This window comes from Macrosteles quadrilineatus, unplaced genomic scaffold (assembly GCF_028750875.1).
Source record: "Macrosteles quadrilineatus isolate MER2022 unplaced genomic scaffold, UCM_ALF_1.0 Scaffold_7__1_contigs__length_78375512, whole genome shotgun sequence".
NCBI classification, from domain to species: Eukaryota; Metazoa; Arthropoda; class Insecta; order Hemiptera; family Cicadellidae; genus Macrosteles; species Macrosteles quadrilineatus.
The window spans coordinates 40,618,488-40,641,864 of record NW_026542600.1 but is presented as its reverse complement, the minus strand read 5'-3'; the positions used below and the strand labels follow the sequence as shown (position 1 = coordinate 40,641,864).

The following is a 23,377-nucleotide window of genomic DNA, read 5'->3' as shown; positions in this document are numbered from 1 at the left end:
CCAAGGGCACTAGGCTAGAAGATAGCATTTAACTTTCTTGTCTCTTGATTTAATATTATTTTAATCTTCTATATATTATTTAAGAGTTACTTTTCGGGTACCTAATTAGTTGTGATATTGTTTGGCTTTATTTTATGGATTTTTAATTCTTTTCATTCATTAGCTATCAAAATCAGTTGTTTTAGGATTTTAATCTCTTGCAGTAGGTCTATACTACTGTATGACATGATATGCATTTTTTAGTCCTTATTAATTATACCATAAACAATGTTTGTATGTTATTTACTGTTTTTGAGTTTTATAGGAAATTAGTTTACACAATATCTTTTCTTCAATGAGTTCTCCACTTGACATGTTGCTTCTAGCCTATTACTATTTTAGGCCCTATAAAAATAATGCCTAGGTAAAGCTGTAGGCCTACTGATGCCAATAATAATTCTTTATTTATGATGATGTAACAAATAATGTAAGTGTGAGGTTATTATACTAAGGAGGTTAGGAGGCAGGGAATGAATGATACATATTGCATGGTGGAAACATATTATTTTTATTTTCTTCTTGCAACACTATATATGCAACACTATACTATAGTTGTGATATGTAAATTTATTTCTTAATGGTCTTTTTATATTAAGTTCCATTCAAATTTGTTGTAATTTAGCTACCGGCACCTATTTAGTTATTTAAACAGTTATTAAAATGAGAATGAATGTCTTGATAAAAAAAATATTTTCTTCTTTCTTGCAGTTGAGCCAATTCAAGTAAAAATTATGAAATAGGCAAGTAAAGCAGCTCACTGGTATTTCCAGCAGTTATTCTAATACATATGATTGAAAATAAATATTTGTTCACCTAAAATTCATATGTTAAGTATGAAATAGGCCTAATACCACATCAACAAAAATTTGTATTACACAAATGTGATACATTTTAATTATTGTTAATCCACTCAATTGACAATTATGAATAGAAAAATACCGTATTGCTTCGAATCGAGTTGCATCGAATCGAATCGAAAATCTTTTGAATCGAATCGTTGCTTCGAATCGAAAATTTTTTGCTGCTTCGCACACCCCTACACAAATCATTCATGAATTACTAAAGTAATATGTGTACGAGACAAATTTTTCTAAATTATAGGCCTACTTACGATTTCTAGTTTTAAAATACAAGTATCTGCAATTTAACATCTATATCATGTTTCACTGTAAGATATTTCAAAGTCAACAGAGTACTTACAGTTTTTATTTGATCACTATACCTGTTTTTTCTTACTGGATTTTGACCAACCTATGTCTGGGTAAAGGGGGCTTTACAATAGCAACATGAAATTTAAATTGATGATACCTTATGAACTGTGTAACATCTCGAGAGAGTGTTTCTCGACAACGAGTGTACTACTCAGGGGAAGATACCTGAGGATGATTATTTTAAATAATTTATTTATTAGTTAACTATCCGATCGTCGTTACCTGTAATGTTTACTGTCTAATGTTTTATCTAATGTGTTTTATGTTGTATTATCTAAAGTAATCTCATTTTTTACTCTATGTGAAGAAGATTTAAGCAAAAGTATCCTTACTGTTTATAGTTAATATTTTGTATTAGTTACCTATTTGTTAAACAAGGTGCAAATAAAATCAAGCCATTCTTCTACTTTTGTGCGTGCAACCCAATCTCCTGTATCTTGGTGTTTGTGTAAGAATGAAACATCACAATCAGGTTTGGTGTTCCATTGTGTAAACTGACCAATGTTCTGTTTTGTGTTATTTTAGTTCAAATACGCAAAGATCTCATCTCCAGTGAATGGAAACGTCAAGAAGGGTGTGATATTCTCAACATATTCCGCCCTGATTGGTGAATCTTCACAGTCAAGTGGGAAGTACAAGACTCGACTAAAGCAGCTTCTGCAGTGGTGTGGGGATGACTTTGATGGACTTGTATCCTTATGTGTTTTAGGTAGTGATGGTCGGATCCGGATATCGGACTACCAGATCCGCCGGATCTGAGCTAGAACCGGCACCCGATCGGATCCAAAAAATTCTGGATCTTCGGCAGGATCCGGTTTTGATGGATCCGATTTTTTCTGATTTTTCCCGATTTCTTTACTAACACAAAGCTATCTGTATCCATGTAAAAGACCGATTTTTTACTAACACAAAGCTGTCTGTTTCCATGTACAAGACTATCTGTGACTGTGAACAAGAAGACTAATGTCAATGTCACAGTACTGTATATTGACGACATCAATAACATCCTATGGTTAGTCAATGTCACAGTACTGTATATTGCCGACGTCAATAACCTCTATGGTTAGTCAATGTCACAGTACTGTATATTACAACGTCAATAACCTCTATGGTTAGTCAACATCACAGTACTGTATATTACGACGTCAATAACCTCTATGGTTAGTCAATGTCACAGTACTGTAATATTGCCGACGTCATTAACCTCTATGGTTAGGCAATGTCACAGTACTGTATATTGCCGACGTCAATAACATTTATGGTAAGTCAATGTCACAGTACTGTATATTTCCGACGTCAATAACCTCTACGGTTAGTCAATGTCACAGTACTGTATATTACGACGTCAATAAACTTTATGGTCAGGCATTGTCACAGTACTGTATATTACGACGTCAATAACCTCTATGGTTAGGCAATGTTACAGTACTGTATATTACGACGTCAATAACCTCTATGGTTAGGGAATGTCACAGTACTGTATATTACGACGTCAATAAACTTTATGGTCAGGCATTGTCACAGTACTGTATATTACGACGTCAATAACCTCTACGGTTAGTCAATGTCACAGTACTGTATATTACGACGTCAATAAACTTTATGGTCAGGCATTGTCACAGTACTGTATATTACGACGTCAATAACCTCTATGGTCAGGCATTGTCACAGTACTGTATATTACGGCGTCAATAACCTCTATGGTTAGGCAATGTTACAGTACTGTATATTGCCGACGTCTATAACATCTATGGTTAGTCAATGTCACAGTACTGTATATTACGACGTCAATAACCTCTATGGTTAGGCAATGTTACATTACTGTATATTGACGATGTCAATAAACTTTATGGTCAGGCATTGTCACAGTGCTGTATATTACGACATCGAGGGTGTTACAAATGCAGGACCTGTTGACGATGGTGTTGCAACCGCGGTAGATGTTCCCACAATGGTGGAGCGATCGGGCGTTATAGTTATGATCATATTGTATTAGGCAGGCTACACATTACAAAATGTATGATTATAAAGGCTAAGATAACCATATCAGTCCTTAAAACTCCACACAGTTAAAAAATGCAGTGGTAGTCCTATCAAATACATGGTTAGCTAGAAGGGTATTTTATGACGAGACTGATGTTTGACTGTTAAATTTCACCATAGGCTATATAAATTCTTTAGTCACAAATTTATTTATAACTGTGTATTTTTACCCATTATTGGTTTTTATAGATCAGTGCCACTAAGGCTGAAAATTTATCTTTCTTGTCATTATTGATATGTGCAATAATGTTTACTCAAGTTTTTAAAAACAAACCATTTTTTGCATGGAGAAAATACCCTGTCCTTTCCCAAAAAATTGGGAAGGAAATACAAATCTTGTCCCGCTCCTTTTCAAACTAAAAATTCTATCCCGTCCATATCTAATTAATTGGCGAAAGGAATGTTAGTCAAGTCATTAAAGTATTATTCCGAAATCCAAACCCTTAACTAAAACAATAGTTGTCAAATGTTATTAAAAACAACGAATTTGGCACAAAAATTAAATAAAATTTTAAATTTATAAAAATTGAAAATACAAAAAGGGTTGTGCCATAACTTAAATTAAATTGTTTTGGAGTAATATTTTTCAAAAGTACACACATCCCCCAGAATGATGAAAGTCTTTTAGTTGTACAAGATTGAAGCAAAAGTTATATTGTCCTTAGCTGTTTCTTAGATAGTGTTTGATGAGTGTCACAGAGCCAAGAACTTGTGCCCTGTCGGTTCATCCAAACCGACCAAAACCGGTTTGACTGTGCTCGAGCTGCAAAACAAACTTCCCAAGGCAAGAGTGGTTTACGCTTCAGCAACAGGAGCTTCAGAACCTCGCAACATGGCATACATGACAAGACTGGGCATGTGGGGGGAGGGGACAGCTTTCCCTGAGTTTACTGACTTTATATCTTCAGTCGAGAAAAGGTAAAATATCATTGAAAATAAATATGAATATTTAAAAACTTTCTCCAGTATCGGTTGGGTTTTAATTCACTGATAAAAGTTTCGGTTTTGAGATTTGATCACTGAGTTTCGAGATTTAAAAGTTGTTCGGAAATCTTGATTATTTTTAGTGGCACAGTACAGTAGAATTCCAATTATCCAAGCTAAACGGGACCGAGACCACCTCGGATTATCAAAACCTCTCGGCTGTAAAAATTATAGGTTATTCTTACTTACTTACTGATGGGGCGTCACAAATTTCAGTAGATTTTTGGCCTCGTACGTAAGCCGCCTTCACTCTTCTCTATCCTCCGCCATCCGGATTTATTCTACGCATTGGATCACATCCTTTTTGACTTGGTCATACCATCTTAATTTAGGCCTACCCAACGGACGTTTTCCTGTAGGTATGGCCTCTCAAACCTCTTCAGTCTTGTGCCATCCTGTCTTCGAAGTACAGGATGGCAATTAATCATCTATACTATTATATAAAAATCAAATGGTGTCTGTCTGTATGTGTGTTACTAATAGGTGCAAAAACTACTGAACCAACTGAGTTTAAATTTTACAAAGAATATAGTTACCATACCAAGGACCATTATAGAACTATTCACATTTCAATACTGACCGTAGGCTTTGCCCCTTTGGCTTTAAAAGTTCTGAGGTGAACATTTTAAAAGTAAATATTGATTGGTCTCCATGGCTGCATGAGAACACCAACAATGTTTGTTTACGTTTGCTTTGACATTTAAATGTAAACAAGAAGAACTGCTAAACTGCATGTATTTCACAATTTCAGACAGCTGATACAAAGAATAAATATAATATTTTCCATAAGGTAGGTTTATTTTAATCTAACCTTTTATCATGGATTATTTATTCTAAAAATGTGTCAATGATTATAGAAAAAAAGATTCTATAACCGTTGCTGTATCAACTCCGGCTCTGCTTTGGATTTTTTAAAGCGTCTAAGTTAAGAAAATAATGTTATTGATATGTTTTCATGGAAACAGTATGAAAATTACAATGTATAGATGTTTTGTATGAATTTTGAGGCTACTTTAAATAAATTCTAACTGCTTAACATGTGTTAGATTAACTTAACACAACTTGCACATCACATTGTTTTTTATATGTATATTTAGGTAAATTAAGTTATTGTGTTTTGCTAAACCTATGCTTAAATTAAACTAAAGAATATCATCAATAACTAAATTGCATGTCGTTGATTTTTGTTTTCTAAAATCTGTTGTATATGTGTAACTATATTTAATTTTCAAATGGTAATACAAAATACTCTTATTTTATATTAACATAGCTTTCAGTTCACATTTATTTTATTTGATACATTTATTATTTGTGTTTTGCCACACCACTGATTAAATTAAACCAAGGAAAATATCATAAAACTAAGCAGTACACAGTGTTCTTTTGTTTCTAAAATCAATGAAATATCTGTTACTATGTTTACTTAAGTGTGAAAATGTAAAGGCAATGGACAATGGAACTGATTTAAAGAACTGGTTTGTATATTAAGTTGTTTGTTGATATTTTTGTAGAGTAGAATAAGAGATGCAATGAAACATAATATACTGTATTTGCTATTACATTTTTTAGTCCCTGATGCTTTGATAATATTAGTTTTGTCTGCTGTCTTTAATGCTAAATTATTATTTTTTTATAGTACCTATAGATATAGTTTCTTTAATATTTCAAAAGACTGTTTTGATAAGGCACAGCAATATTTCTAAAGTTTATAATAGCTGACTTAGTTTTGCTAATGATTTATTGTGAGTGAAGAAACTGAAGATGGAAGGATTTGTGATTTAATATAAAGAAGAGTGAAATTACAAAAAATGTTCATTTAAATTTAATAATTAGTATTTTTGCAACTTCAAAATTGAAATTTAAAATGTCGATAATAAATTAAAAGATATGTAATTAAGGGAGATGAAGGTAAATCATGTAGGCCTATGTCAAAGTTTGATTCGAAGATTTGGTCAGTTTTTCTCATATCAGCCTACACAAGATTTAAAATTAATCAAAACCAAAATGGTGGTATCCACTACTTACCAGATTTAAAAGTCATAACTTAAACGTTTCTATTAAGGCTATAAAAGTTGAATTTTGTTTCTAAAAGCATTGGCGGATGTGTAACTATTATATGCAACAGATGTGAAGATTAAAATGTTTCTATTTTGTGTCCTCTTCCCGTTGCAAAGCACGGGTACAACAGCTAGTAGGTTATAGCCTAATTAGACAAAAATCATATTGAAACTAGAGAATATGGTTTATTATTACAGTACAGTTATAAGTGATTTGTTATTAAATAAATGATATTTCTCTACCAACTCTACCAAAAGTCGATTTATTACCGGTGGAACTGCATTTCCCGGCTAACAATATTGTGGACTTGGAACAAAATGAAAAAAAACTGCTATATACAGTCGACAATCAAGAGTAATATTCTCAATTTTCTTGTGACAGTGTGTGAGATAAACATTGATAGGATGCAAGTTGATGGGTTGGCTGGATTCTTGCACCTTTAACCATTTTACTACTATTAAGATATTTTTAATTTATTTTACCACTTTTTAACCACCCTTAGTGTGTGTATTGTATGCATACACGTCTATCAAAAACATATTTTTTTGTGTTCATGAGATGAGTGGAAACATGATAAAATTATAAAAATAGGTTAAAATAAATGAATAAAAATTCCTGGGGTTTACAAGGAAAACTCATTTATTTTGTATTATTAACAATATTTAATTGTTTCAGTGTGTATCCTGATTTCCCAAGTCCTTCAAGTTCTCCAAAAACCCTCCTTTTGAGTTCCTCTCTTTTTAAAATGAGTTCAGTGAGTGAAGTCCTTTTTTGTTCCACTTTTTCAAATGTTGAAATTTTCAAACTATTAGTCTTTAGTTAATTGTAACATTTTATCAGTAAGAATTAAGAATTTATTAGACATAAAAAACGTTATTAAGCTACAAAATATTTTTAATATGAATATCCAGAATCTATTAGATAACAAGGATATTTTTAAAATATTCTGGAATTTCCTGACTTACATTATTTTTAGCACTAACGTCAGTAACAAGTGAATTGGTAACAGTAATTTGCATAAATGTATCATTTCTTTGGACACCTTTTAACATAAATTTGGATTACAGCACAAAGTAGTAATACCCAAGGTTCACCATTTATTCCTGTTTCTCCATTTATTTAAGTAACACCCAAAAGCAAATAATATATTTTTCCTCACAAGAAAAAAAAAATTGAATTCCTCTTTTTAGATTCCTCTAACTTAGCACATAGCACATAACATGAAAAACGTAAATAAATTATTGGTGTTAACAGAGGTGTCGGTGCGATGGAGATTGTTGCCATGGACATGAAGTTGCGGGGAATGTATATCGCTCGTCAGCTCAGTTTCCACGGAGTAGCCTTTAAGATAGAAGAAGTGCCGCTCTCTCCTGACTTTGTCAGGGTTTATGACGACGCCGTCACCTTGGTAAGGTCATTTTACTTTTACACTAATAATGTGATGAATGATTGTATCGAACTAAAGAAAAACCTAAAACATTTTCAATAGATTGAAACTAGTTTTAGTTGCCATTGGTCATTGAGCCGATGTATTAAAATTCTCACCAAAGGCTGTTGATGACCTAAAAAAGGTTTATCATTTCTAATTTATCAAACCTGTACCTCAGATGTATTGTTTTTGACGCCTAAATGACATAGACCTTAGTTTAGTTGAAGATGTTAACAAAACACATATTTCTAGTGGGTCGAAGCAATGCAAAGGTTTCAAGAAGCAGCAGAGTTGATCGATGCTGAAAATCGTATGAAAAAGACAATGTGGGGTCAGTTTTGGTCTTCTCATCAGCGCTTCTTCAAGTACCTGTGTATTGCCGCTAAGGTGAAACACGCCGTGCAGACAGCCAGGTGAGTGCAGAGTGAACAACGTTGGTCCTAAAACTAAAGAAAAGCCTTAAAAACATATGTAAAAGTTTGATACTGGACCCAGTTACCATTGATTCTCATCAAAGGTTCTTGGTGGGATACTTTGTCATATATATGGTTACCACTACCAGTCTGTACTAATTTTAAATTCTTTTTTAAACTTTTTTTCTTTCTAAGGTAGTAAACTTGTTTTTCATGCTCTGCAAAAGTTGTGGAGGTGGTATTATAATTTTGTTTGCGTAAATTTATTGGAATAAATATAATAACCTTAAGAGATATACAAATATGCGCTGACAATCCTTAACTAATTAAAACACTATATGATAATCAAAATAACTGTTTTATGCTTTGTTAAGTGGGGATTGTTTAGGCCTGACACTATTGATTCAGCCCACATTAACACGTTCAGTGTGGCATACCTTCAAACAGGCGCTCGCCAATGGCGGCGAAGCCCCGGTGCGCCACCGAATCAGCGAACACAATTAGCATTCAAATTTTAGTCTGACAAATAACAAAAGAGCAGCGGTGATTGTGCTGCGTTACCACGAGAGTGGACGTAGTTCACAGAAAAAGGTAGCAGCACTGCCTGGATTTTACGGAAAATTTCAGTACCAACCTACACCAAAATAATGCTCGCATTTTAAGCTACAGGCTGGCAACGATTATAATGTTCCCCGGCTATGGCTGAGCTCATACTGAACTAATGTAGTGGGAGTGGCACGACTACATCTATAGATGTAGGCCGACAGGAACGCTCGTGACGCACCACATCACTAGATGTAGCCCGCACTGAACGTGTTAATGGCATAGGCTATGTTCAACAGTGTTTTGCCACTCTAATCACAAGGTGTGGCAATTTTGATCTGTGAAAGTCTCTCTGGGGTATTTAATTTTCAATTTTTTTTTTGTGTTGAGATCCAACACATACAAAAGTTAATAACTATAATTATTTTTAGAATCGAAACCTACATTAATTAATTTAAGAATCAATAAGTTTGGGTGTTTACAATCATTACTAATAAAGTTAATATTTGACAGGGAGGCTGTCAAATGTGGAAAATGTGTTGTGATTGGTCTCCAGTCTACAGGGGAGGCTCGTACTTTGGAACAACTAGAGAGAGACGATGGAGAACTGTCAGACTTTGTCTCTACGGCTAAGTAGGTTCTCAATATTTATCTAAAAAAAAAACAAAAAACGACTTTATGAAGAGTTTGGTTTTTCACACGTCCTTTTCTATCATAAATTTCTGATATTTTATAGTTGTTGTAGTGTCGTATAGTATTTGTAAATAGAGGTGTGCGGATAGTGAAATTTCAGTTCGGATCAGATTCGGGACTAAACCAGGATTCACCAAAGTCAGGCTAGGCCTACCCCTAGAACCAGCCACACTCAAATTTCTTCCCTGGAGTGCTCAGATGGAGCCGAGAAAAATCCAGGGGTCGATACGAAGTTGTCACGGCTTTGACTGATCAATTTATTAGATTTAATTGAAGGCTCAGAGCTCTAGAAGCGCTCAGGAAATCCTGCAGATGCTCAGTTGGAGCTATATCATCCTCACCTTTGTTAAAGTGTTTTGGATAATTTTGCCTAACTTTTATACTGACTGTAGGGCCGACGAGTATTCAATCTTAGCCAACGTGATTTAAATACTCGTATTAAACTTTAAACTATTGATTAAGGACGTGGGTAATTGATATAATATCGAATATGATGTAAAAAAGCAATTCCTACAGAGCCGTCGGGCCTTATTAATATAACTAAACGGAGAATTGATCGTGAGATGATTAAAGATAAATTTAATACCAATGTTCTTAGCTGATTGTTCAACTCAGCTTACTCCCAGACTTGATTCTTTCACCCGCCAAAGACGGGGCTTAGAACTCAGTCGACAAGTCTCGGGATATTAAAACGGTGAAAACGAGAAATCATTTAGACGTGATAATTATTCGTCGGACGTACGGTTTAATAGAAATTTTGTGTCTAACAATTACACTGAACTATAGCCACCGCTAGTCTCTGACCGGCATGAACTGGCGGGTCTTGACTCAAGTTGGTGAATTCGAAGTGAGTAAATATTAAATTTAGTTATTTAAAATCAAATTTGGAAACGACAATTTGAATGTTAAACGAAAATTAAACGTAAATCGTGGTAATGTGATTAACTAATATAGCTAACCTTCGGTAAACGAATTATCGGTGATCGTTGCAAGCGTTAATAACAGGCGAATGTAACGACAAAGTTACTTCGAAGACGGTGTACGAACTAATAATTCTGTCTTCTCGTAAAATCCTACATTCCAGTCCGGTTAAGGCTCACGCACTCAAGCGGCGAACTTAAGTACTACTAGACAACAGCTGATCGAATATTCAACTGTTAGCCGGTCTAGTTTCGTCTGTCGTCTGTCAACAAACAAACACCAGTTTAGGGTTATGTCGTCGTCGGCAATAAATACTTGTAAAATAGGTCGGTTTAACTTTATTTGGTGAAATGGAGTTGTATTACTGATAAATATTTCATGTCAGTGTGTGTACGTACTTCACTGTGATTTAAAATAGGCCTACGTTCTTTGGCCCATAGCCCAAGCTATGGCCAACACAAAGGCCTAGGAGTAGGCTATTGTGGATAGAAATCGGGTAAGTTCTGGTGTTCATTTATTCGCAGTATGTTATTACCCCCCTTAAAATTTGGTACCTTATACGGTTCAGATCGAATTGGATAATTAGAGGTTCAGTTTCGGATAGTTTGAGGTTCAAGTACTTACTGTTTGTAACTTGATGCAAGGAATTTATTTGGCAAGTCCATGTCTCATTGTTTGTATCTTGTTGTATTGGTTGTATCTTGTGTAAATGGCATTGCCGTGGAAAATAAAAAATGAAAATGAAAATGAAAATGATACAAACAATTTATATGGCTAGGCCATGTCTCCGTATTTGTAACTTGATCCAAAGAATTTACATGGCAAGGCAATGTCTCATTGTTTGTAACTTGATGCAAGGAATTTATATGGCAAGGCCATGTCTCAGTGTTTGTAACTTGATGCAAGGAATTTATTTGGCAAATCCATGTCTCATTGTTTGTATCTTGATACAAACAATTTATATGGCAAGTCCATGTCTCATTATTTGTATCTTGATACAAATCATTTATATGGCAAGGCAATGTCTCATTGTTTGTAACTTGATGCAAGGAATTTATATGGCAAGGCCATGTCTCAGTGTTTGTAACTTGATGCAAGGAATTTATTTGGCAAGTCCATGTCTCATTGTTTGTATCTTGATACAAACAATTTATATGGCAAGTCCATGTCTCATTATTTGTATCTTGATACAAATCATTTATATGGCAAGGCAATGTCTCATTGTTTGTAACTTGATGCAAGGAATTTATATGGCAAGGCCATGTCTCAGTGTTTGTAACTTGATGCAAGGAATTTATATGGCAAGTCCATGTCTCATTATTTATTTGTATCTTGATACAAATCATTTATATGGCAAAGCTATGTCTCAGTGTTTGTAAATTGATGCAAAGAATTTATATGGCAAGGCCATGTCTCATTGTTTGTTTCATGATCGTTTATCCGCACACCTCTATTTGTAAATGGTTTTCACTGTTTGAAAACAGTTTCACCATCATCTTTACCAAGTAATTTATAGTCTTGATGTTTATACAATCATATAGATATTTTCTAGGTGTCTGCGGTACCGGTACAGAAAATTTAAGGTCGGTACGGTACAATATTTTGTACCTCGGTTCTCATTACAAAATCAGTACGGTACGCGGCTACCCGTATTTTTGCGGTTTTCTTCTCAGAACTGTATTTAAACCATTATTTTTAATTTTAATACATTGACATTACTATGAAAATGGATAGTACATTCATTGTTTAACTAACAACAATTACTGTACCACACATTATTAAAACCTTTTACTTCTAGGCCTATGAGGCTTGTGTGAAGAAAAATCACAGTTAAGATAAAGGCTTTACCTATTTTACTTTGAATAGCCATGATAAAGTGGTTTTAAAATCAGGATAAGAATGTTTAGGAATAAACATGTTTGAAGCATTAATTGACTAGATAATTTCACACAACTGGTCAATTATTTCCAACCCACACAATGTCTAGTTGTTTTTTAAACTTTTAAAAACATATAAAAGCATTCAGTACGAAAACAGTGTAGTTGCCAGCTGTTTTCACATTCAACAGATGACAATGAAAAACAGGATGTTATGATGAAGTAATGGCAAAGAGCATCTTTTTTATCAGCTTGAAAACTAATTATAAGATGGATACATCTCTTGCAAAGATCTTTCTGAAACTAAAATTTGGATTACCACAGAGTAATATTATTGTCTTTTCATTTACAAAGTTAATATCCACATGTATCAATCATTAGTTCATCTCAGACTCAATCAAATTTTCTTATTATATTTTAAAGCTCTTCAAAAGAGTCAAAAGACCCAGGCATAGACCTAATTAATTAGGATGGCCTATTAAAAATTGAGTAGGTTACAATGAGGGTAGCAAAATCACTATCATAATTCTAGTTCATAAGATTTAGATTGCATTAAGTACCTTCAACACAACAAAAAAAAATATAGGAAACAAAAAACATTCAAACCTTAACAGCCACATCGATATAGAACATGCAATGACATAATTTAAGGCCGAGTATATTATGCAAACAACTACTACTACTACTACTACTACTACTACTACTACTACTACTACTACTACTACTACTACTACGCTTGTGGTTTCATCAAAGAAAGATAAAATATCCATAACAAATATCTTAACTAATAAAATAAGATTGTAGATTAGTTACAAGTTTAATATGAAGCCATAAAAAATTGTATGGCAGTAGGCAATGGCCAGCGGCAAATTGAATATTCACGAAAATACTGACTGAATTAGAGATAAAATTTACAACCATCATAAAACTATTACTTTTATGATAAAATAGAATTGGGGAAAGTCGGAAAGGAATAAAAGTGATAAAACTCAACAGTTCTTGGAAGTACTTGAATACAATAATTATTGTCGTGATAAAATGTTAATAGATTTGGGACTGCTAATGGGTTTTTTATTGCATCATCACCCTAGTAATAAATTGTGAAGATAAACAAACATCAGATAAGACTTTTATGTGCTCAGAACCAACCACGTTGACTGATAGTAAATGATAACTAATTTATTATTATAATAGGCTGTACCGAACCGAATTTGTACCGCATAAAATGTACCGCTGTACCGAACCGATGACGGTAACTAACTTTGTACCGTACCGTACCGACTTTTTCGGTGCACCGCAGACCCCTAATATTTTCTAAATGTTGAAAGTGATTTAGTTTAATTCTTATTTCAACTAATAAGATAAATGTTCAGAATACTTTATTATTTGACTTGGTCAAACTTTAGTTTTTCTATAATTTTGACTTTGTCAATGTTATCTAAAACATCCATGAAACACACAAAACTTCATTATTACACACAACAGGAACTATACACAGGAGTTTTATGGTAAAAGAATATTTCCTGAAATTATACTGGAATTTCCTCAAAAATGCGCTGATTTTTCTTTCACATGGTTAAATATTGCGATACTAGGGTGTCCAGCAGACCTGGAAACCGGTAATAGTACGTGAATTTTTATGACTAGGAAAGATCTGTGAATTGTACATGAATTTTTTAAAGAACTGGGAAATTGATATGTTTTTAATAGTCGCCAAAAAAATCCGCCCGAAATCGCCGATTTGTTGTATTGCGTAGTTGAATATCGCGATTGTGGGAAACTATTGTGAAAAACGGGGGCGTTGCAGAGATCGCAAGAAATGTCCTAGATCTCCTTTATGAGTCACATGGCAAATCGAAGATAAAACCTGTATATTTGACAAATGTTTTCAATAAAGAGTAATTCTAGCAAAATTATTGTATTCCTAATGATTTTCAGAGGAGTGCTGCAGACTCTAGTTGAAAAACATTTTCCTGCTCCGGATAGAAATCGTATCTCAAGATTGTTAGGGTTAGAAGCTCCAAAGAAAGAAAAGCACAATCATCTAAATGGGGCTGACACAGGAGGAGGAGGAGGGGAAGGAAGCTCTGGCGGAAACAAACGCAAACCAGGTAAGCCTGTCTGTTACAAGCTCAAATCTTTGAATGTGGGCAAATGTTGTTCAAACATTGAAAAGCAAGCAAATTCAACATGTAACATATGTAAACGGGGTAGCGGATTTTTATCCCCCTGGAATTTTACCCCCTGGGCAAACGTGACGTCACAAACCAGGGGGTAAAATTCCGGCCGAACTTTTGAGTTTCGCGGCATCAGCTCGATGGATTAAACGCGGAATTAAAAATATATTTTCACGGTTGTGAGTTTAATCAGAACACATCAAACTATAAAAACCTAGAATGTACGGCCCGGATTTTTACCCCCGGAATTTTACCCCCCGGATTTTAACCCCCGGATTTTTACCCCCGGAATTTTACCCCCTGGCCAGATATATAAATTAGTGAGAATGATTAATTATCGTCATTCAGTTTTAATTTAATGGTAAACATTTTATTATTAAGTAGCCTATCTTAATTTATATGTAACATTAACTAATCGAACAGGGTTTTAATATTAATTTTGAGATTCGAGTGTCAGGATTCGATCTTTGAAGCCAACTGTTGGTTAATATGATCAAAATAAAACAGCGAATTCTGTTTACTGTCCTTAGTTGAGATTACAAAATAAATAAATAAAGATAGGCTACTAAATAATGAAATGCTTACAATTAATTAAAAACAGAAATAAGAAAATCAATCATTCAATTTCTAAAATCAGCCAGGGGGTAAAATTCCAGGGGGTAAAAATCCGGGGGTAAAATTCCGGGGGTAAAAATCCGGGGGTAAAATTCCGGGGGTAAAAATGCGGCCCGTACATCTTCAGTTGTCTAAACGCTAGTTATATGGACAGGGGGTAAAATTCCGTTTTTTATCGCTAATCTAATTAATCACGCTCTGACTATTTTCATTAGACTTCCAAATCCGCGGGGGTAAAATTCCGGCCGCGAACAAACTTTTGGCCACTCAGGTTACTACGTCATAGTGACGTCAGCTTTGCCCAGGTGGTAAAATTCCAGGGGGATAAAATTCCAGCGACCCATGTAAACATTTAACTAAAAAATTATTTTTCTACATCTTAACTCTTTTAACAGAACTATAATTTAGGATCATTTTTTATGTTAGCCTCCAGATTACGTTGAATATATAAATTGCTCATTATCCCCTGAAAAAAAAAACAATAAATAAATACAACTGATCTAAAATTGCTTTTAAATCTAATCATTACTATAATGCATTTATTACTTTATACCTTTTTGTGCAATATGGGTACTTTTGGTTTTATACATACAGTATTTTCTCCTTTTTTTAAGTAGGCTATAGTTTTTAGTGTATCTTAAATTCAAAAACATATTCCTTCAGACCTAATGGTGGTCAGGAGTTGTTTGACATTGTATAATCATGTGGTCATTCTGTACAGTGAGGCAAGCAGCAGCTCGTGCAGTCAAGAGGGTAAGGAAGGATTCTTCTGACTCTGATTCTGAACGAGGTTTTAGCTCGGACTCTGACTTTAAACTCAGCCCTTCGGAAGACTCTGCTGCGGAAATATCTGACGAAAGCAACGCCAGCAGTGATTTTAACCCGTTTGATGATGGTAGCGACAGTGAGGGTGAGTCTATAGATAGAATATTTGTTTATCTTAGAGATGGACGAGATTGTACTTTAAGATTGGGACGCGGTGGATTATACATATAATGTATATCCAAAAGATTTAGATAAAATAATGAACATAATATGTGCTTTATTTAATTTTTTTACATCTGGATAGTAAAGTCGAGCTGAGCCACACGGTAATGCACATAAGCAACAATCATTGGCAGTATGACTCATCTGGGTGGGACTCTGAGTTGGACCAACTTGTATACACCATTCATGCATACACTTGTATATATCTGTAGACATAGACATAGACATATTTTATTTGCACATAACATTCCTTACATGTGTTGGTACATACAGAATAGGTACATTGACAGAGTTAAATGATCAGAATATAAAAAATAAAGTTGTAATCAAGAAGATAATGTAAATTAACAAAATTGAATGATAAAAATATTCTAAACTAAAGGGGTATTGTGAAAATCTGCACTTAAATAAAAGGCTCTGTCAATTAAGTGTTCACCTATTTTATCTTTAAAATTATTTTCACTTAACAACTTATAGTTTGCAGGCAGCACATTGTACAGCCTCAGCCCAGTATATAGCAGACTTTTTTCATAAAGGGTTAAACGGTGCCTTTGTAAATCAAAAAATGTTTTCATTACAAGTATTATATCTGTGGTTGATTTGGTTGGTTTCTGGGAGGTCAGAATATAAAAAATAAAGTTGTAATCAAGAAGATAATGTAAATTAACAATTTATAGTTTGCAGGCAGCACATTGTACAGCCTAAGCCCAGCATATAGCGGACTTTTTTCATAAATGGTTAAACGGTGCCTTGGAAATCTAAAAATGTTTTCATTTCGAGTATTATATCTGTGGTTGATTTGAATGGTTTCTGGGAGGTTGTTTTTAGCTGAATGAATGTAGTTTAGTGATTCCAAAATGTACAATCCTAGAACAATGTACAATGTAATGTTCTACAATGTAGAAAGTATATATGAATTGAATTTGAACTTCCATATTCAATAAAAAAAAGGGTAATTTTCATATCAATATATGCTTTATTGTACTCATTAGTCTCATAATATTTTTAGATCCTTGGGTTGGTCGCAAGAAAAAAGGTAAAAAGAAGCCTCCTGCCAAAAAGCGTCAGTCCACTCAAGACAAGATTGACTCGCTCCTCTCTCGAACTAAACCTGGGGACAACAACAAACCTCCTCATCTGCTTCCCCAGAGGGATGCCATAGAACGGGCCTGCTCCATGAAGGAAGATCTGCTGATGAAGATTGAAAGGCTCGGTGAACGACTGCCTCCCAACACTCTAGATCAGCTTATAGATGAGTTAGGAGGCCCAGAAAACGTGGCTGAGGTAAGATATACTGCTGTGGCATTTTCAGTTTTTTTTCATTGGAATTACCACCTTACTTGAGATAGAAAAGATTATGAGTACTCATGAAGAAAGATTATTTGACTATGACCTTGGCTATGGGTCTACTTTACTGGCTCAAGATGAACAGTTGCCTCGTTAAAACTGCTAAAACAAAGATATTGTTATGTTATCATTAAGATTGAGTCAAAAATATTCCTACCTTGGTACTTATGATTTTTTCATGATAACAAAATCAACTATTACAAAATTAGTTATATTCATTTTTCTTCTTGACTAGTATTGACATCCGTATTGACTTATTACAATTGATTCTTGTTACTGATACCAATCTCCAAGAATTGGTGGTATCAAGAATTGTTTTCTAGAATTGATATTTTTACTAACACAACTCAACTTGATCTAACTTTTAAAAGAAAAATGAAAATATCGAGCAAGGCTGCATTTGGAATGGACTCATTCTTGATGTTTTTTCCACATCTCTGTGTTGTTTCAATTTAACAAACAATAAATATTCTTAAAAAGTTTGAATCGCTTTTTAATTATCTATAAATATCCCTTCTTTTAAAATAATGCATCTTAGAGCCTCTCATTAAATAAAGAAACCTTTAAAAATAGGTTCTTCATATAAACAATTAAGAAGTATCAAAAATTCATTCTGAATGTCTACAAATACATTTCAATCATATATTATGGATTCAAAATTGACTAAGGTATAAAAAGTTATTTGAGGCAACTGTTTTTACTACCTTAATAATTTATAGGATTTAAAAACATTTTACTGCCATAGTTGTAACTGAATATAACGTATATTGTTGTTTTAACTAGATGACTGGACGAAAGGGGAGGGTTGTACAAACTGAAGATGGAGGGATCCAGTATGAATCCCGATCTGAGGTCGACTGTCCACTTGAAACGCTCAATCTAACTGGTGAGTCAATAAAAGCTATAAGATTCTACGATCAACAAACATTAACAATCTCAGGAGGAACTTAAACCTACATATTCCACTATCTCGTACCACTTTCCATAAAAACCAATCATTCTCTATGTGTATCAGTCTTTTTAATTCTCTTCCTAATAGAATCAAGGGCGAACATGATTTAAAAAAATTTAAGCGTGGTCTGAGGGAATATTTAGTTGATAAGGAATTTTACAGAGTTTCTTCTTTTTTAAATTGTAAATAGTTTGTACCTTTTGAAGTTTGTATCTTTATTTTAATGGGTCTGATTTTACTCGTTTAGTTTTAGTGACTTTTGCCCTGTACATTTATGTATTATTATGGCAATAAAACATTCTGATTCTGATTCTAAATATATTTATTTTATCGACTTCATTGCTCTCACTCCTAATTATTCGTATGAAACGACATTATGGTACGATACGATATAGGTACTACACTTTCGGCAACACTGGCCAAAAATCTTCGTGCTTGGCTCCCATTGGACGGCCTGCGAGGCTTCTGATTGGGAGTTAGCGAGTTCCGCCGAGGGACCGAGTTAGCGACTTCCGCACGAGGACGGAATTTGCTAACCCGGCTCTATAGTGGGTTAGCGGGTTCTGGAGTTAGCCAATTCCGAAACCGAAAAAGTTAGCGTGTTCCTCTCATCGACCAAATTTGAAGATAAGGCGTTTAACATGGGGTTAGCGAGTTCCAGAGTTAGCCAATTCCGCGGACCCTTTTTTTTATAATCTCGAAAAAATCTTGATCAAAATAACATCACGTCTTGTAGAAGGAGATTTAAAATATTCCGAAATTTCGAGACCCGTCCATCTCTAGTTTTCAATGTAATGATTTTAATAATTAACTTTTAATTTAGGATTTTCAATGAGGATAGCAGGCTTACTTAAATGTGAAAGAGTCTAGACTGGAATAAGAAACACAAAATTTACACAATTGTACACCAAACATTATAACATCTCACTGGCACTGAGAGAAGTTTCAGCTAAGGACTACTTTTAAGTGTTAAATCAATTAAGCATATTTCTTTTCAGTAAATGCACGTAATTGTACAAACAATAGTGTCAATGTTTCCTAAAAAATATTTAGAAGTAGACTATTGAGTTAAAAAAGATTCCAATTTTGTTTTCCATTCTTTGAGGGATAAGAGGCACCTTTGATTTGATCTATGTTTGGTGATGACTTGGTAAATGTACATATAGCTGTGAAATATGAAAATAGATGTGTAGATAAAAATTGAAATAAGGAACAATTTGTAAGTATACTGCCCAGGTATATATATAGCCTACGGTGTGTTAGACGTAAAGAATTAATTTATCTAAATCTCTATTAATTTTGTACACATACAATAATAGCGTCATAAAATATAAAAACTTCTACTGTACAAAAGGTATAGGAACATTTCCATAGTAACTTAATGTACCATAATAACTTTGACCATAGTAACTTTTGTTTGGTTTTGAGGCAGTTGAAAAATGTAAAATTTGTTTCATGTGCAAATTGTTTCCTTTTCATTATTACTTTCCTTCTAATTTATCTTGGCCAGTTGATGAAGCAATAATTCTCTATAAGTTATACTACCAACAAAATAAGAAAAACAATTTACATTTAATATTCAAAAATCTGTTAACGATTGTTGTTAACGATCTGTTGCACTATTATTATTAACATTTCATTTTAATCTTCCCTCATCTCCATCACACTACTTTCATTGCAACACTTGGTCAAATTAGGTGATGAAACCTTGGTTTCATATTCTCGACTCCCGATTAACCGTAGTCGGATTAAGATGAAACCCTGGTCGAATTAAATAGTTTTTGTATATTTTATATTGGTTTTGTATAGTTTTTACCTTTTTAATCATCCAAGGCTGGACTAAACCGAGTATCTTACTCACTAGCCTATATATTTTCATAAGACAGTTTCTTTGCAGAATCAATAATTTGTTTTGAATTTTTCCAGAAAAACAAAGGTTCATGGATGGAGAGAAGGATGTAGCCATTATCTCAGAAGCGGCCAGCTCTGGTATCTCGCTGCAGAGTGACAGACGAGCCCGCAACCAGCGACGGAGGGTTCACATCACTCTAGAGCTACCATGGAGTGCAGACAGAGCCATACAACAGTTCGGTAAGATATAACACGAGAAGTGGGGACGTGGGGTATTGTTGATGTAACTCAGTGTAGGCCGAGACAGGAAAATTCCAACAGTTATTTTGTTTCTTTAGACATAGACGTATTTTATTTACACAAAACGTTCTTTATAAAGTACAATTCGTATATAAGAACAGGTGTTCCCTCATAGTGATGTATTTTATAATAAAATTAATAGTTAATATAATTAAAATAAACTCAAGTAGGAAATCAGAGAATTTGTATCTACACTATAGGGTTCTCCAAAAATCATCCAGTGAATATATTGAGGGCTGTTCCTGAATATTGTCAACTTGTGATGTGGTAATCTGAAATTATATTTATTCCTTGTAGGGTATTGTAATTATGTGTAAATTTTTCTTCGTCTGACAAATGTTCTTTAGTGCTATGAATCCAATTTAGAATTTAATTTAGCCTATGTAGGCTATAATCAAAAAATGGTGTGAATTCTAAGATTTTAAAACAGGTTTTTACACGATTTTCTCCTTATTGATTTAGTTTAAGAACTGAATGATTTTTTTCTGTAAAATTATTAGGGATTTGACCTTTGTTGACACTCCCCACAGTATGTTTCCATTCCTCAAGATGGATTCAATGTATCCTTAGTAAACTCTGATACATGTATCCTGGGGTACACAGTTTATCAGGTGAAAGAAAGCAAAAAAATCTTATCTACGTGAATCTTCCAATTAATATGAGTATCAAGTAATACACCCAAAAGTCTATGAGATTCTACTAAATTTGGAATTTTATCGAGAATTAGACAGTTTTTTTTAGGAAAAATTAATTATATGAGTTTTGTCAATATTTAGTTTCAAACCATTGTCTGAAACCTAATTTTTCATACAATCCAAAGTTTTTTCCATTCATACAATCAAGTTACTTATCCTCTCTTATGATTGCTGTTGTATTATCAGCAAATAATATTAAATCTCTGTCAATAGCTTTTGGAAAATAATTCATTAATAAAGATCAGGAATAGCAGAGTGCCCAATATTGACTCTTGGGGTACACCATAATTAGATAAATTCCCTGTTTGACATATGTTTCACATCGATTTTGGTCACTATTGTTCTATACTTTCTATTCTGTAAATAAGCGTCTAACAAAAAAAAATCATTTACCCTATTCTTTAATGAGATTCGTCCTTAAGCAAAGTCTTGGTTGTTAAATGTTTTAAAAAGAAAATCAACCTCGTGGCTCTCATCTGACCCTTTTTATTTAATGGCCATTTTGATTGTGATAAAATAAAATAGTGGTTTAAATTTTATGTTAATGTTAGACCATCTTTGTATGTGATTTATAGGCAATTTTTTTAACATCTTAATTTTCAAAACACATAGATTTAGTTTATTAAGTTTTCATATTACAAAGGTTTGAATGTGTTATGTTGATTATACAATCTACATTTTGATTTTAAAATGGGCAATTTTTATTTTTGTAACTGTTTAGGTCAACTACATATGGATTGAGTTCATTAAATTTAATGACTTGCAGCCTTAGAAGTTGAAGGTACATTTGTAATTTTAAGTCTGGTTTGTAAGTGATGTCAGTTTTGTTGTTTCGAATACTCACTAAACTGCTGTTATGGTTTTAAAGTCCATCACTCATTCATCCATTAACTCGCCAAATAACATTGTAAAAGTAAAGTAAGTTGTATGGTTGATTAGTTAACAACACCTTTTCTTCAGGTCGAACACATCGAAGTAACCAAGTGAACGCTCCTGAATACATCTTCCTCATCTCAGACCTCGCCGGTGAAAGAAGGTTCGCCTCAATTGTAGCAAAAAGGTTGGAAAGTCTGGTAAGTTATATTTCATCAATTATATTTCGTTTTTACTCTTGCTGTGTCAACATTTTACAGCTAAAACAAGAATCAAGATATTCTAATAGTCCTTTTAACACAGGAATAAGCTTTACGACAATTTTTACAGCAAAGTGTATTTATAATAATTTAAATTTATTTTCTAGTTAAAAGTTTAGTAATTTTGAAATTCATGAAATATATAGCAGAGGAAAGTGGATGTTAAATAAATTACTAGTAAACTTCTAACTGAACCCCTTAGATTATAGTTTTTTGCATAACTTATTGTACAAAAAATGCTTTTGGGGGACTGCGTAGCATTCTCATGTGGTAAGCACTTTTCAAAGCTCCTACCATATCCTATAATAGTTGCTTAATTACTTGTGATCCAAAATGCTTTCTGAAAGAATGTTGAACATTCAAACTGTGTTGTTTGTTCTTTGATAAAAACTTCATTTACCCTTTTCGCCTTTTCCTATCTATATACTCTTCACCCTTTTTTTGCCCTACTCTTAGAACATATCACTCAAATTAGGTCAAAATTTGATTATTAGACATGTTTGTAGTTCTACTGTACTTTAGATTTGATGTTTAGCTATTTGCTGTATTTGTGTCTTGTAGGGAGCTCTTACTCATGGTGATCGTAGAGCCACTGAGACCAGAGACTTGTCTCGTTTCAACATTGATAACAAGTATGGTCGTGCTGCTCTTGAGGCCACCATGAAGACTATCATGGGCTATGAAAGCCCGCTAGTTCCTCCTCCTCAAGATTACAAGGGAGACTTCTTCAAGGGTATGTCAAGTTGAGAAGTCCTTATCATAGGAATTCTCTCTCTTAACATTGATCTAAAATTTGATGCATACAATTATTTTTTGAATGACTGCCTGATTTTCCACTTTAATCATCAGAATGTTGGCAGCACCTCATGGCTACCCTTCATGTTCACACACAATTCACTTATTTTAGATACGTAGCCCAGGAATTAAACTCAAAAACCTTATCTTAAAAAAGAACCTTTTTATACTTATAACCTAAAATTTAACAAGAATACAGAGAATAAGTATTAATGAGTTTACATTCCTATGGCTATTAAATTGTAATAATTCTTAGCAAATATTATGATTTAAAGCTATTCGCCTAGTAAAAAAAGTTAGAATATTCAAAATAA

At 33.6% G+C, this 23,377-nt stretch overlaps 1 protein-coding gene across 2 annotated transcripts in view; it reads left to right on the top strand.

Moving 5' to 3' along the window:
- LOC128999136 (protein strawberry notch) overlaps positions 1 to 23,377 on the top strand; it is a 56,534-nt gene that overhangs the window by 22,147 nt on the left and 11,010 nt on the right. For both annotated transcript variants that reach the window (XM_054425508.1, XM_054425509.1), the window contains exons 9-20: positions 1,776 to 1,940; positions 3,970 to 4,211; positions 7,590 to 7,743; positions 8,017 to 8,177; positions 9,234 to 9,353; positions 14,150 to 14,322; positions 15,725 to 15,913; positions 17,000 to 17,274; positions 18,121 to 18,223; positions 20,216 to 20,380; positions 22,096 to 22,208; positions 22,830 to 23,001. In XM_054425508.1, the coding sequence (XP_054281483.1) occupies positions 1,776 to 1,940; positions 3,970 to 4,211; positions 7,590 to 7,743; positions 8,017 to 8,177; positions 9,234 to 9,353; positions 14,150 to 14,322; positions 15,725 to 15,913; positions 17,000 to 17,274; positions 18,121 to 18,223; positions 20,216 to 20,380; positions 22,096 to 22,208; positions 22,830 to 23,001 (2,032 nt within the window). The remainder of the gene's footprint in view (positions 1 to 1,775; positions 1,941 to 3,969; positions 4,212 to 7,589; positions 7,744 to 8,016; positions 8,178 to 9,233; positions 9,354 to 14,149; positions 14,323 to 15,724; positions 15,914 to 16,999; positions 17,275 to 18,120; positions 18,224 to 20,215; positions 20,381 to 22,095; positions 22,209 to 22,829; positions 23,002 to 23,377) is intronic.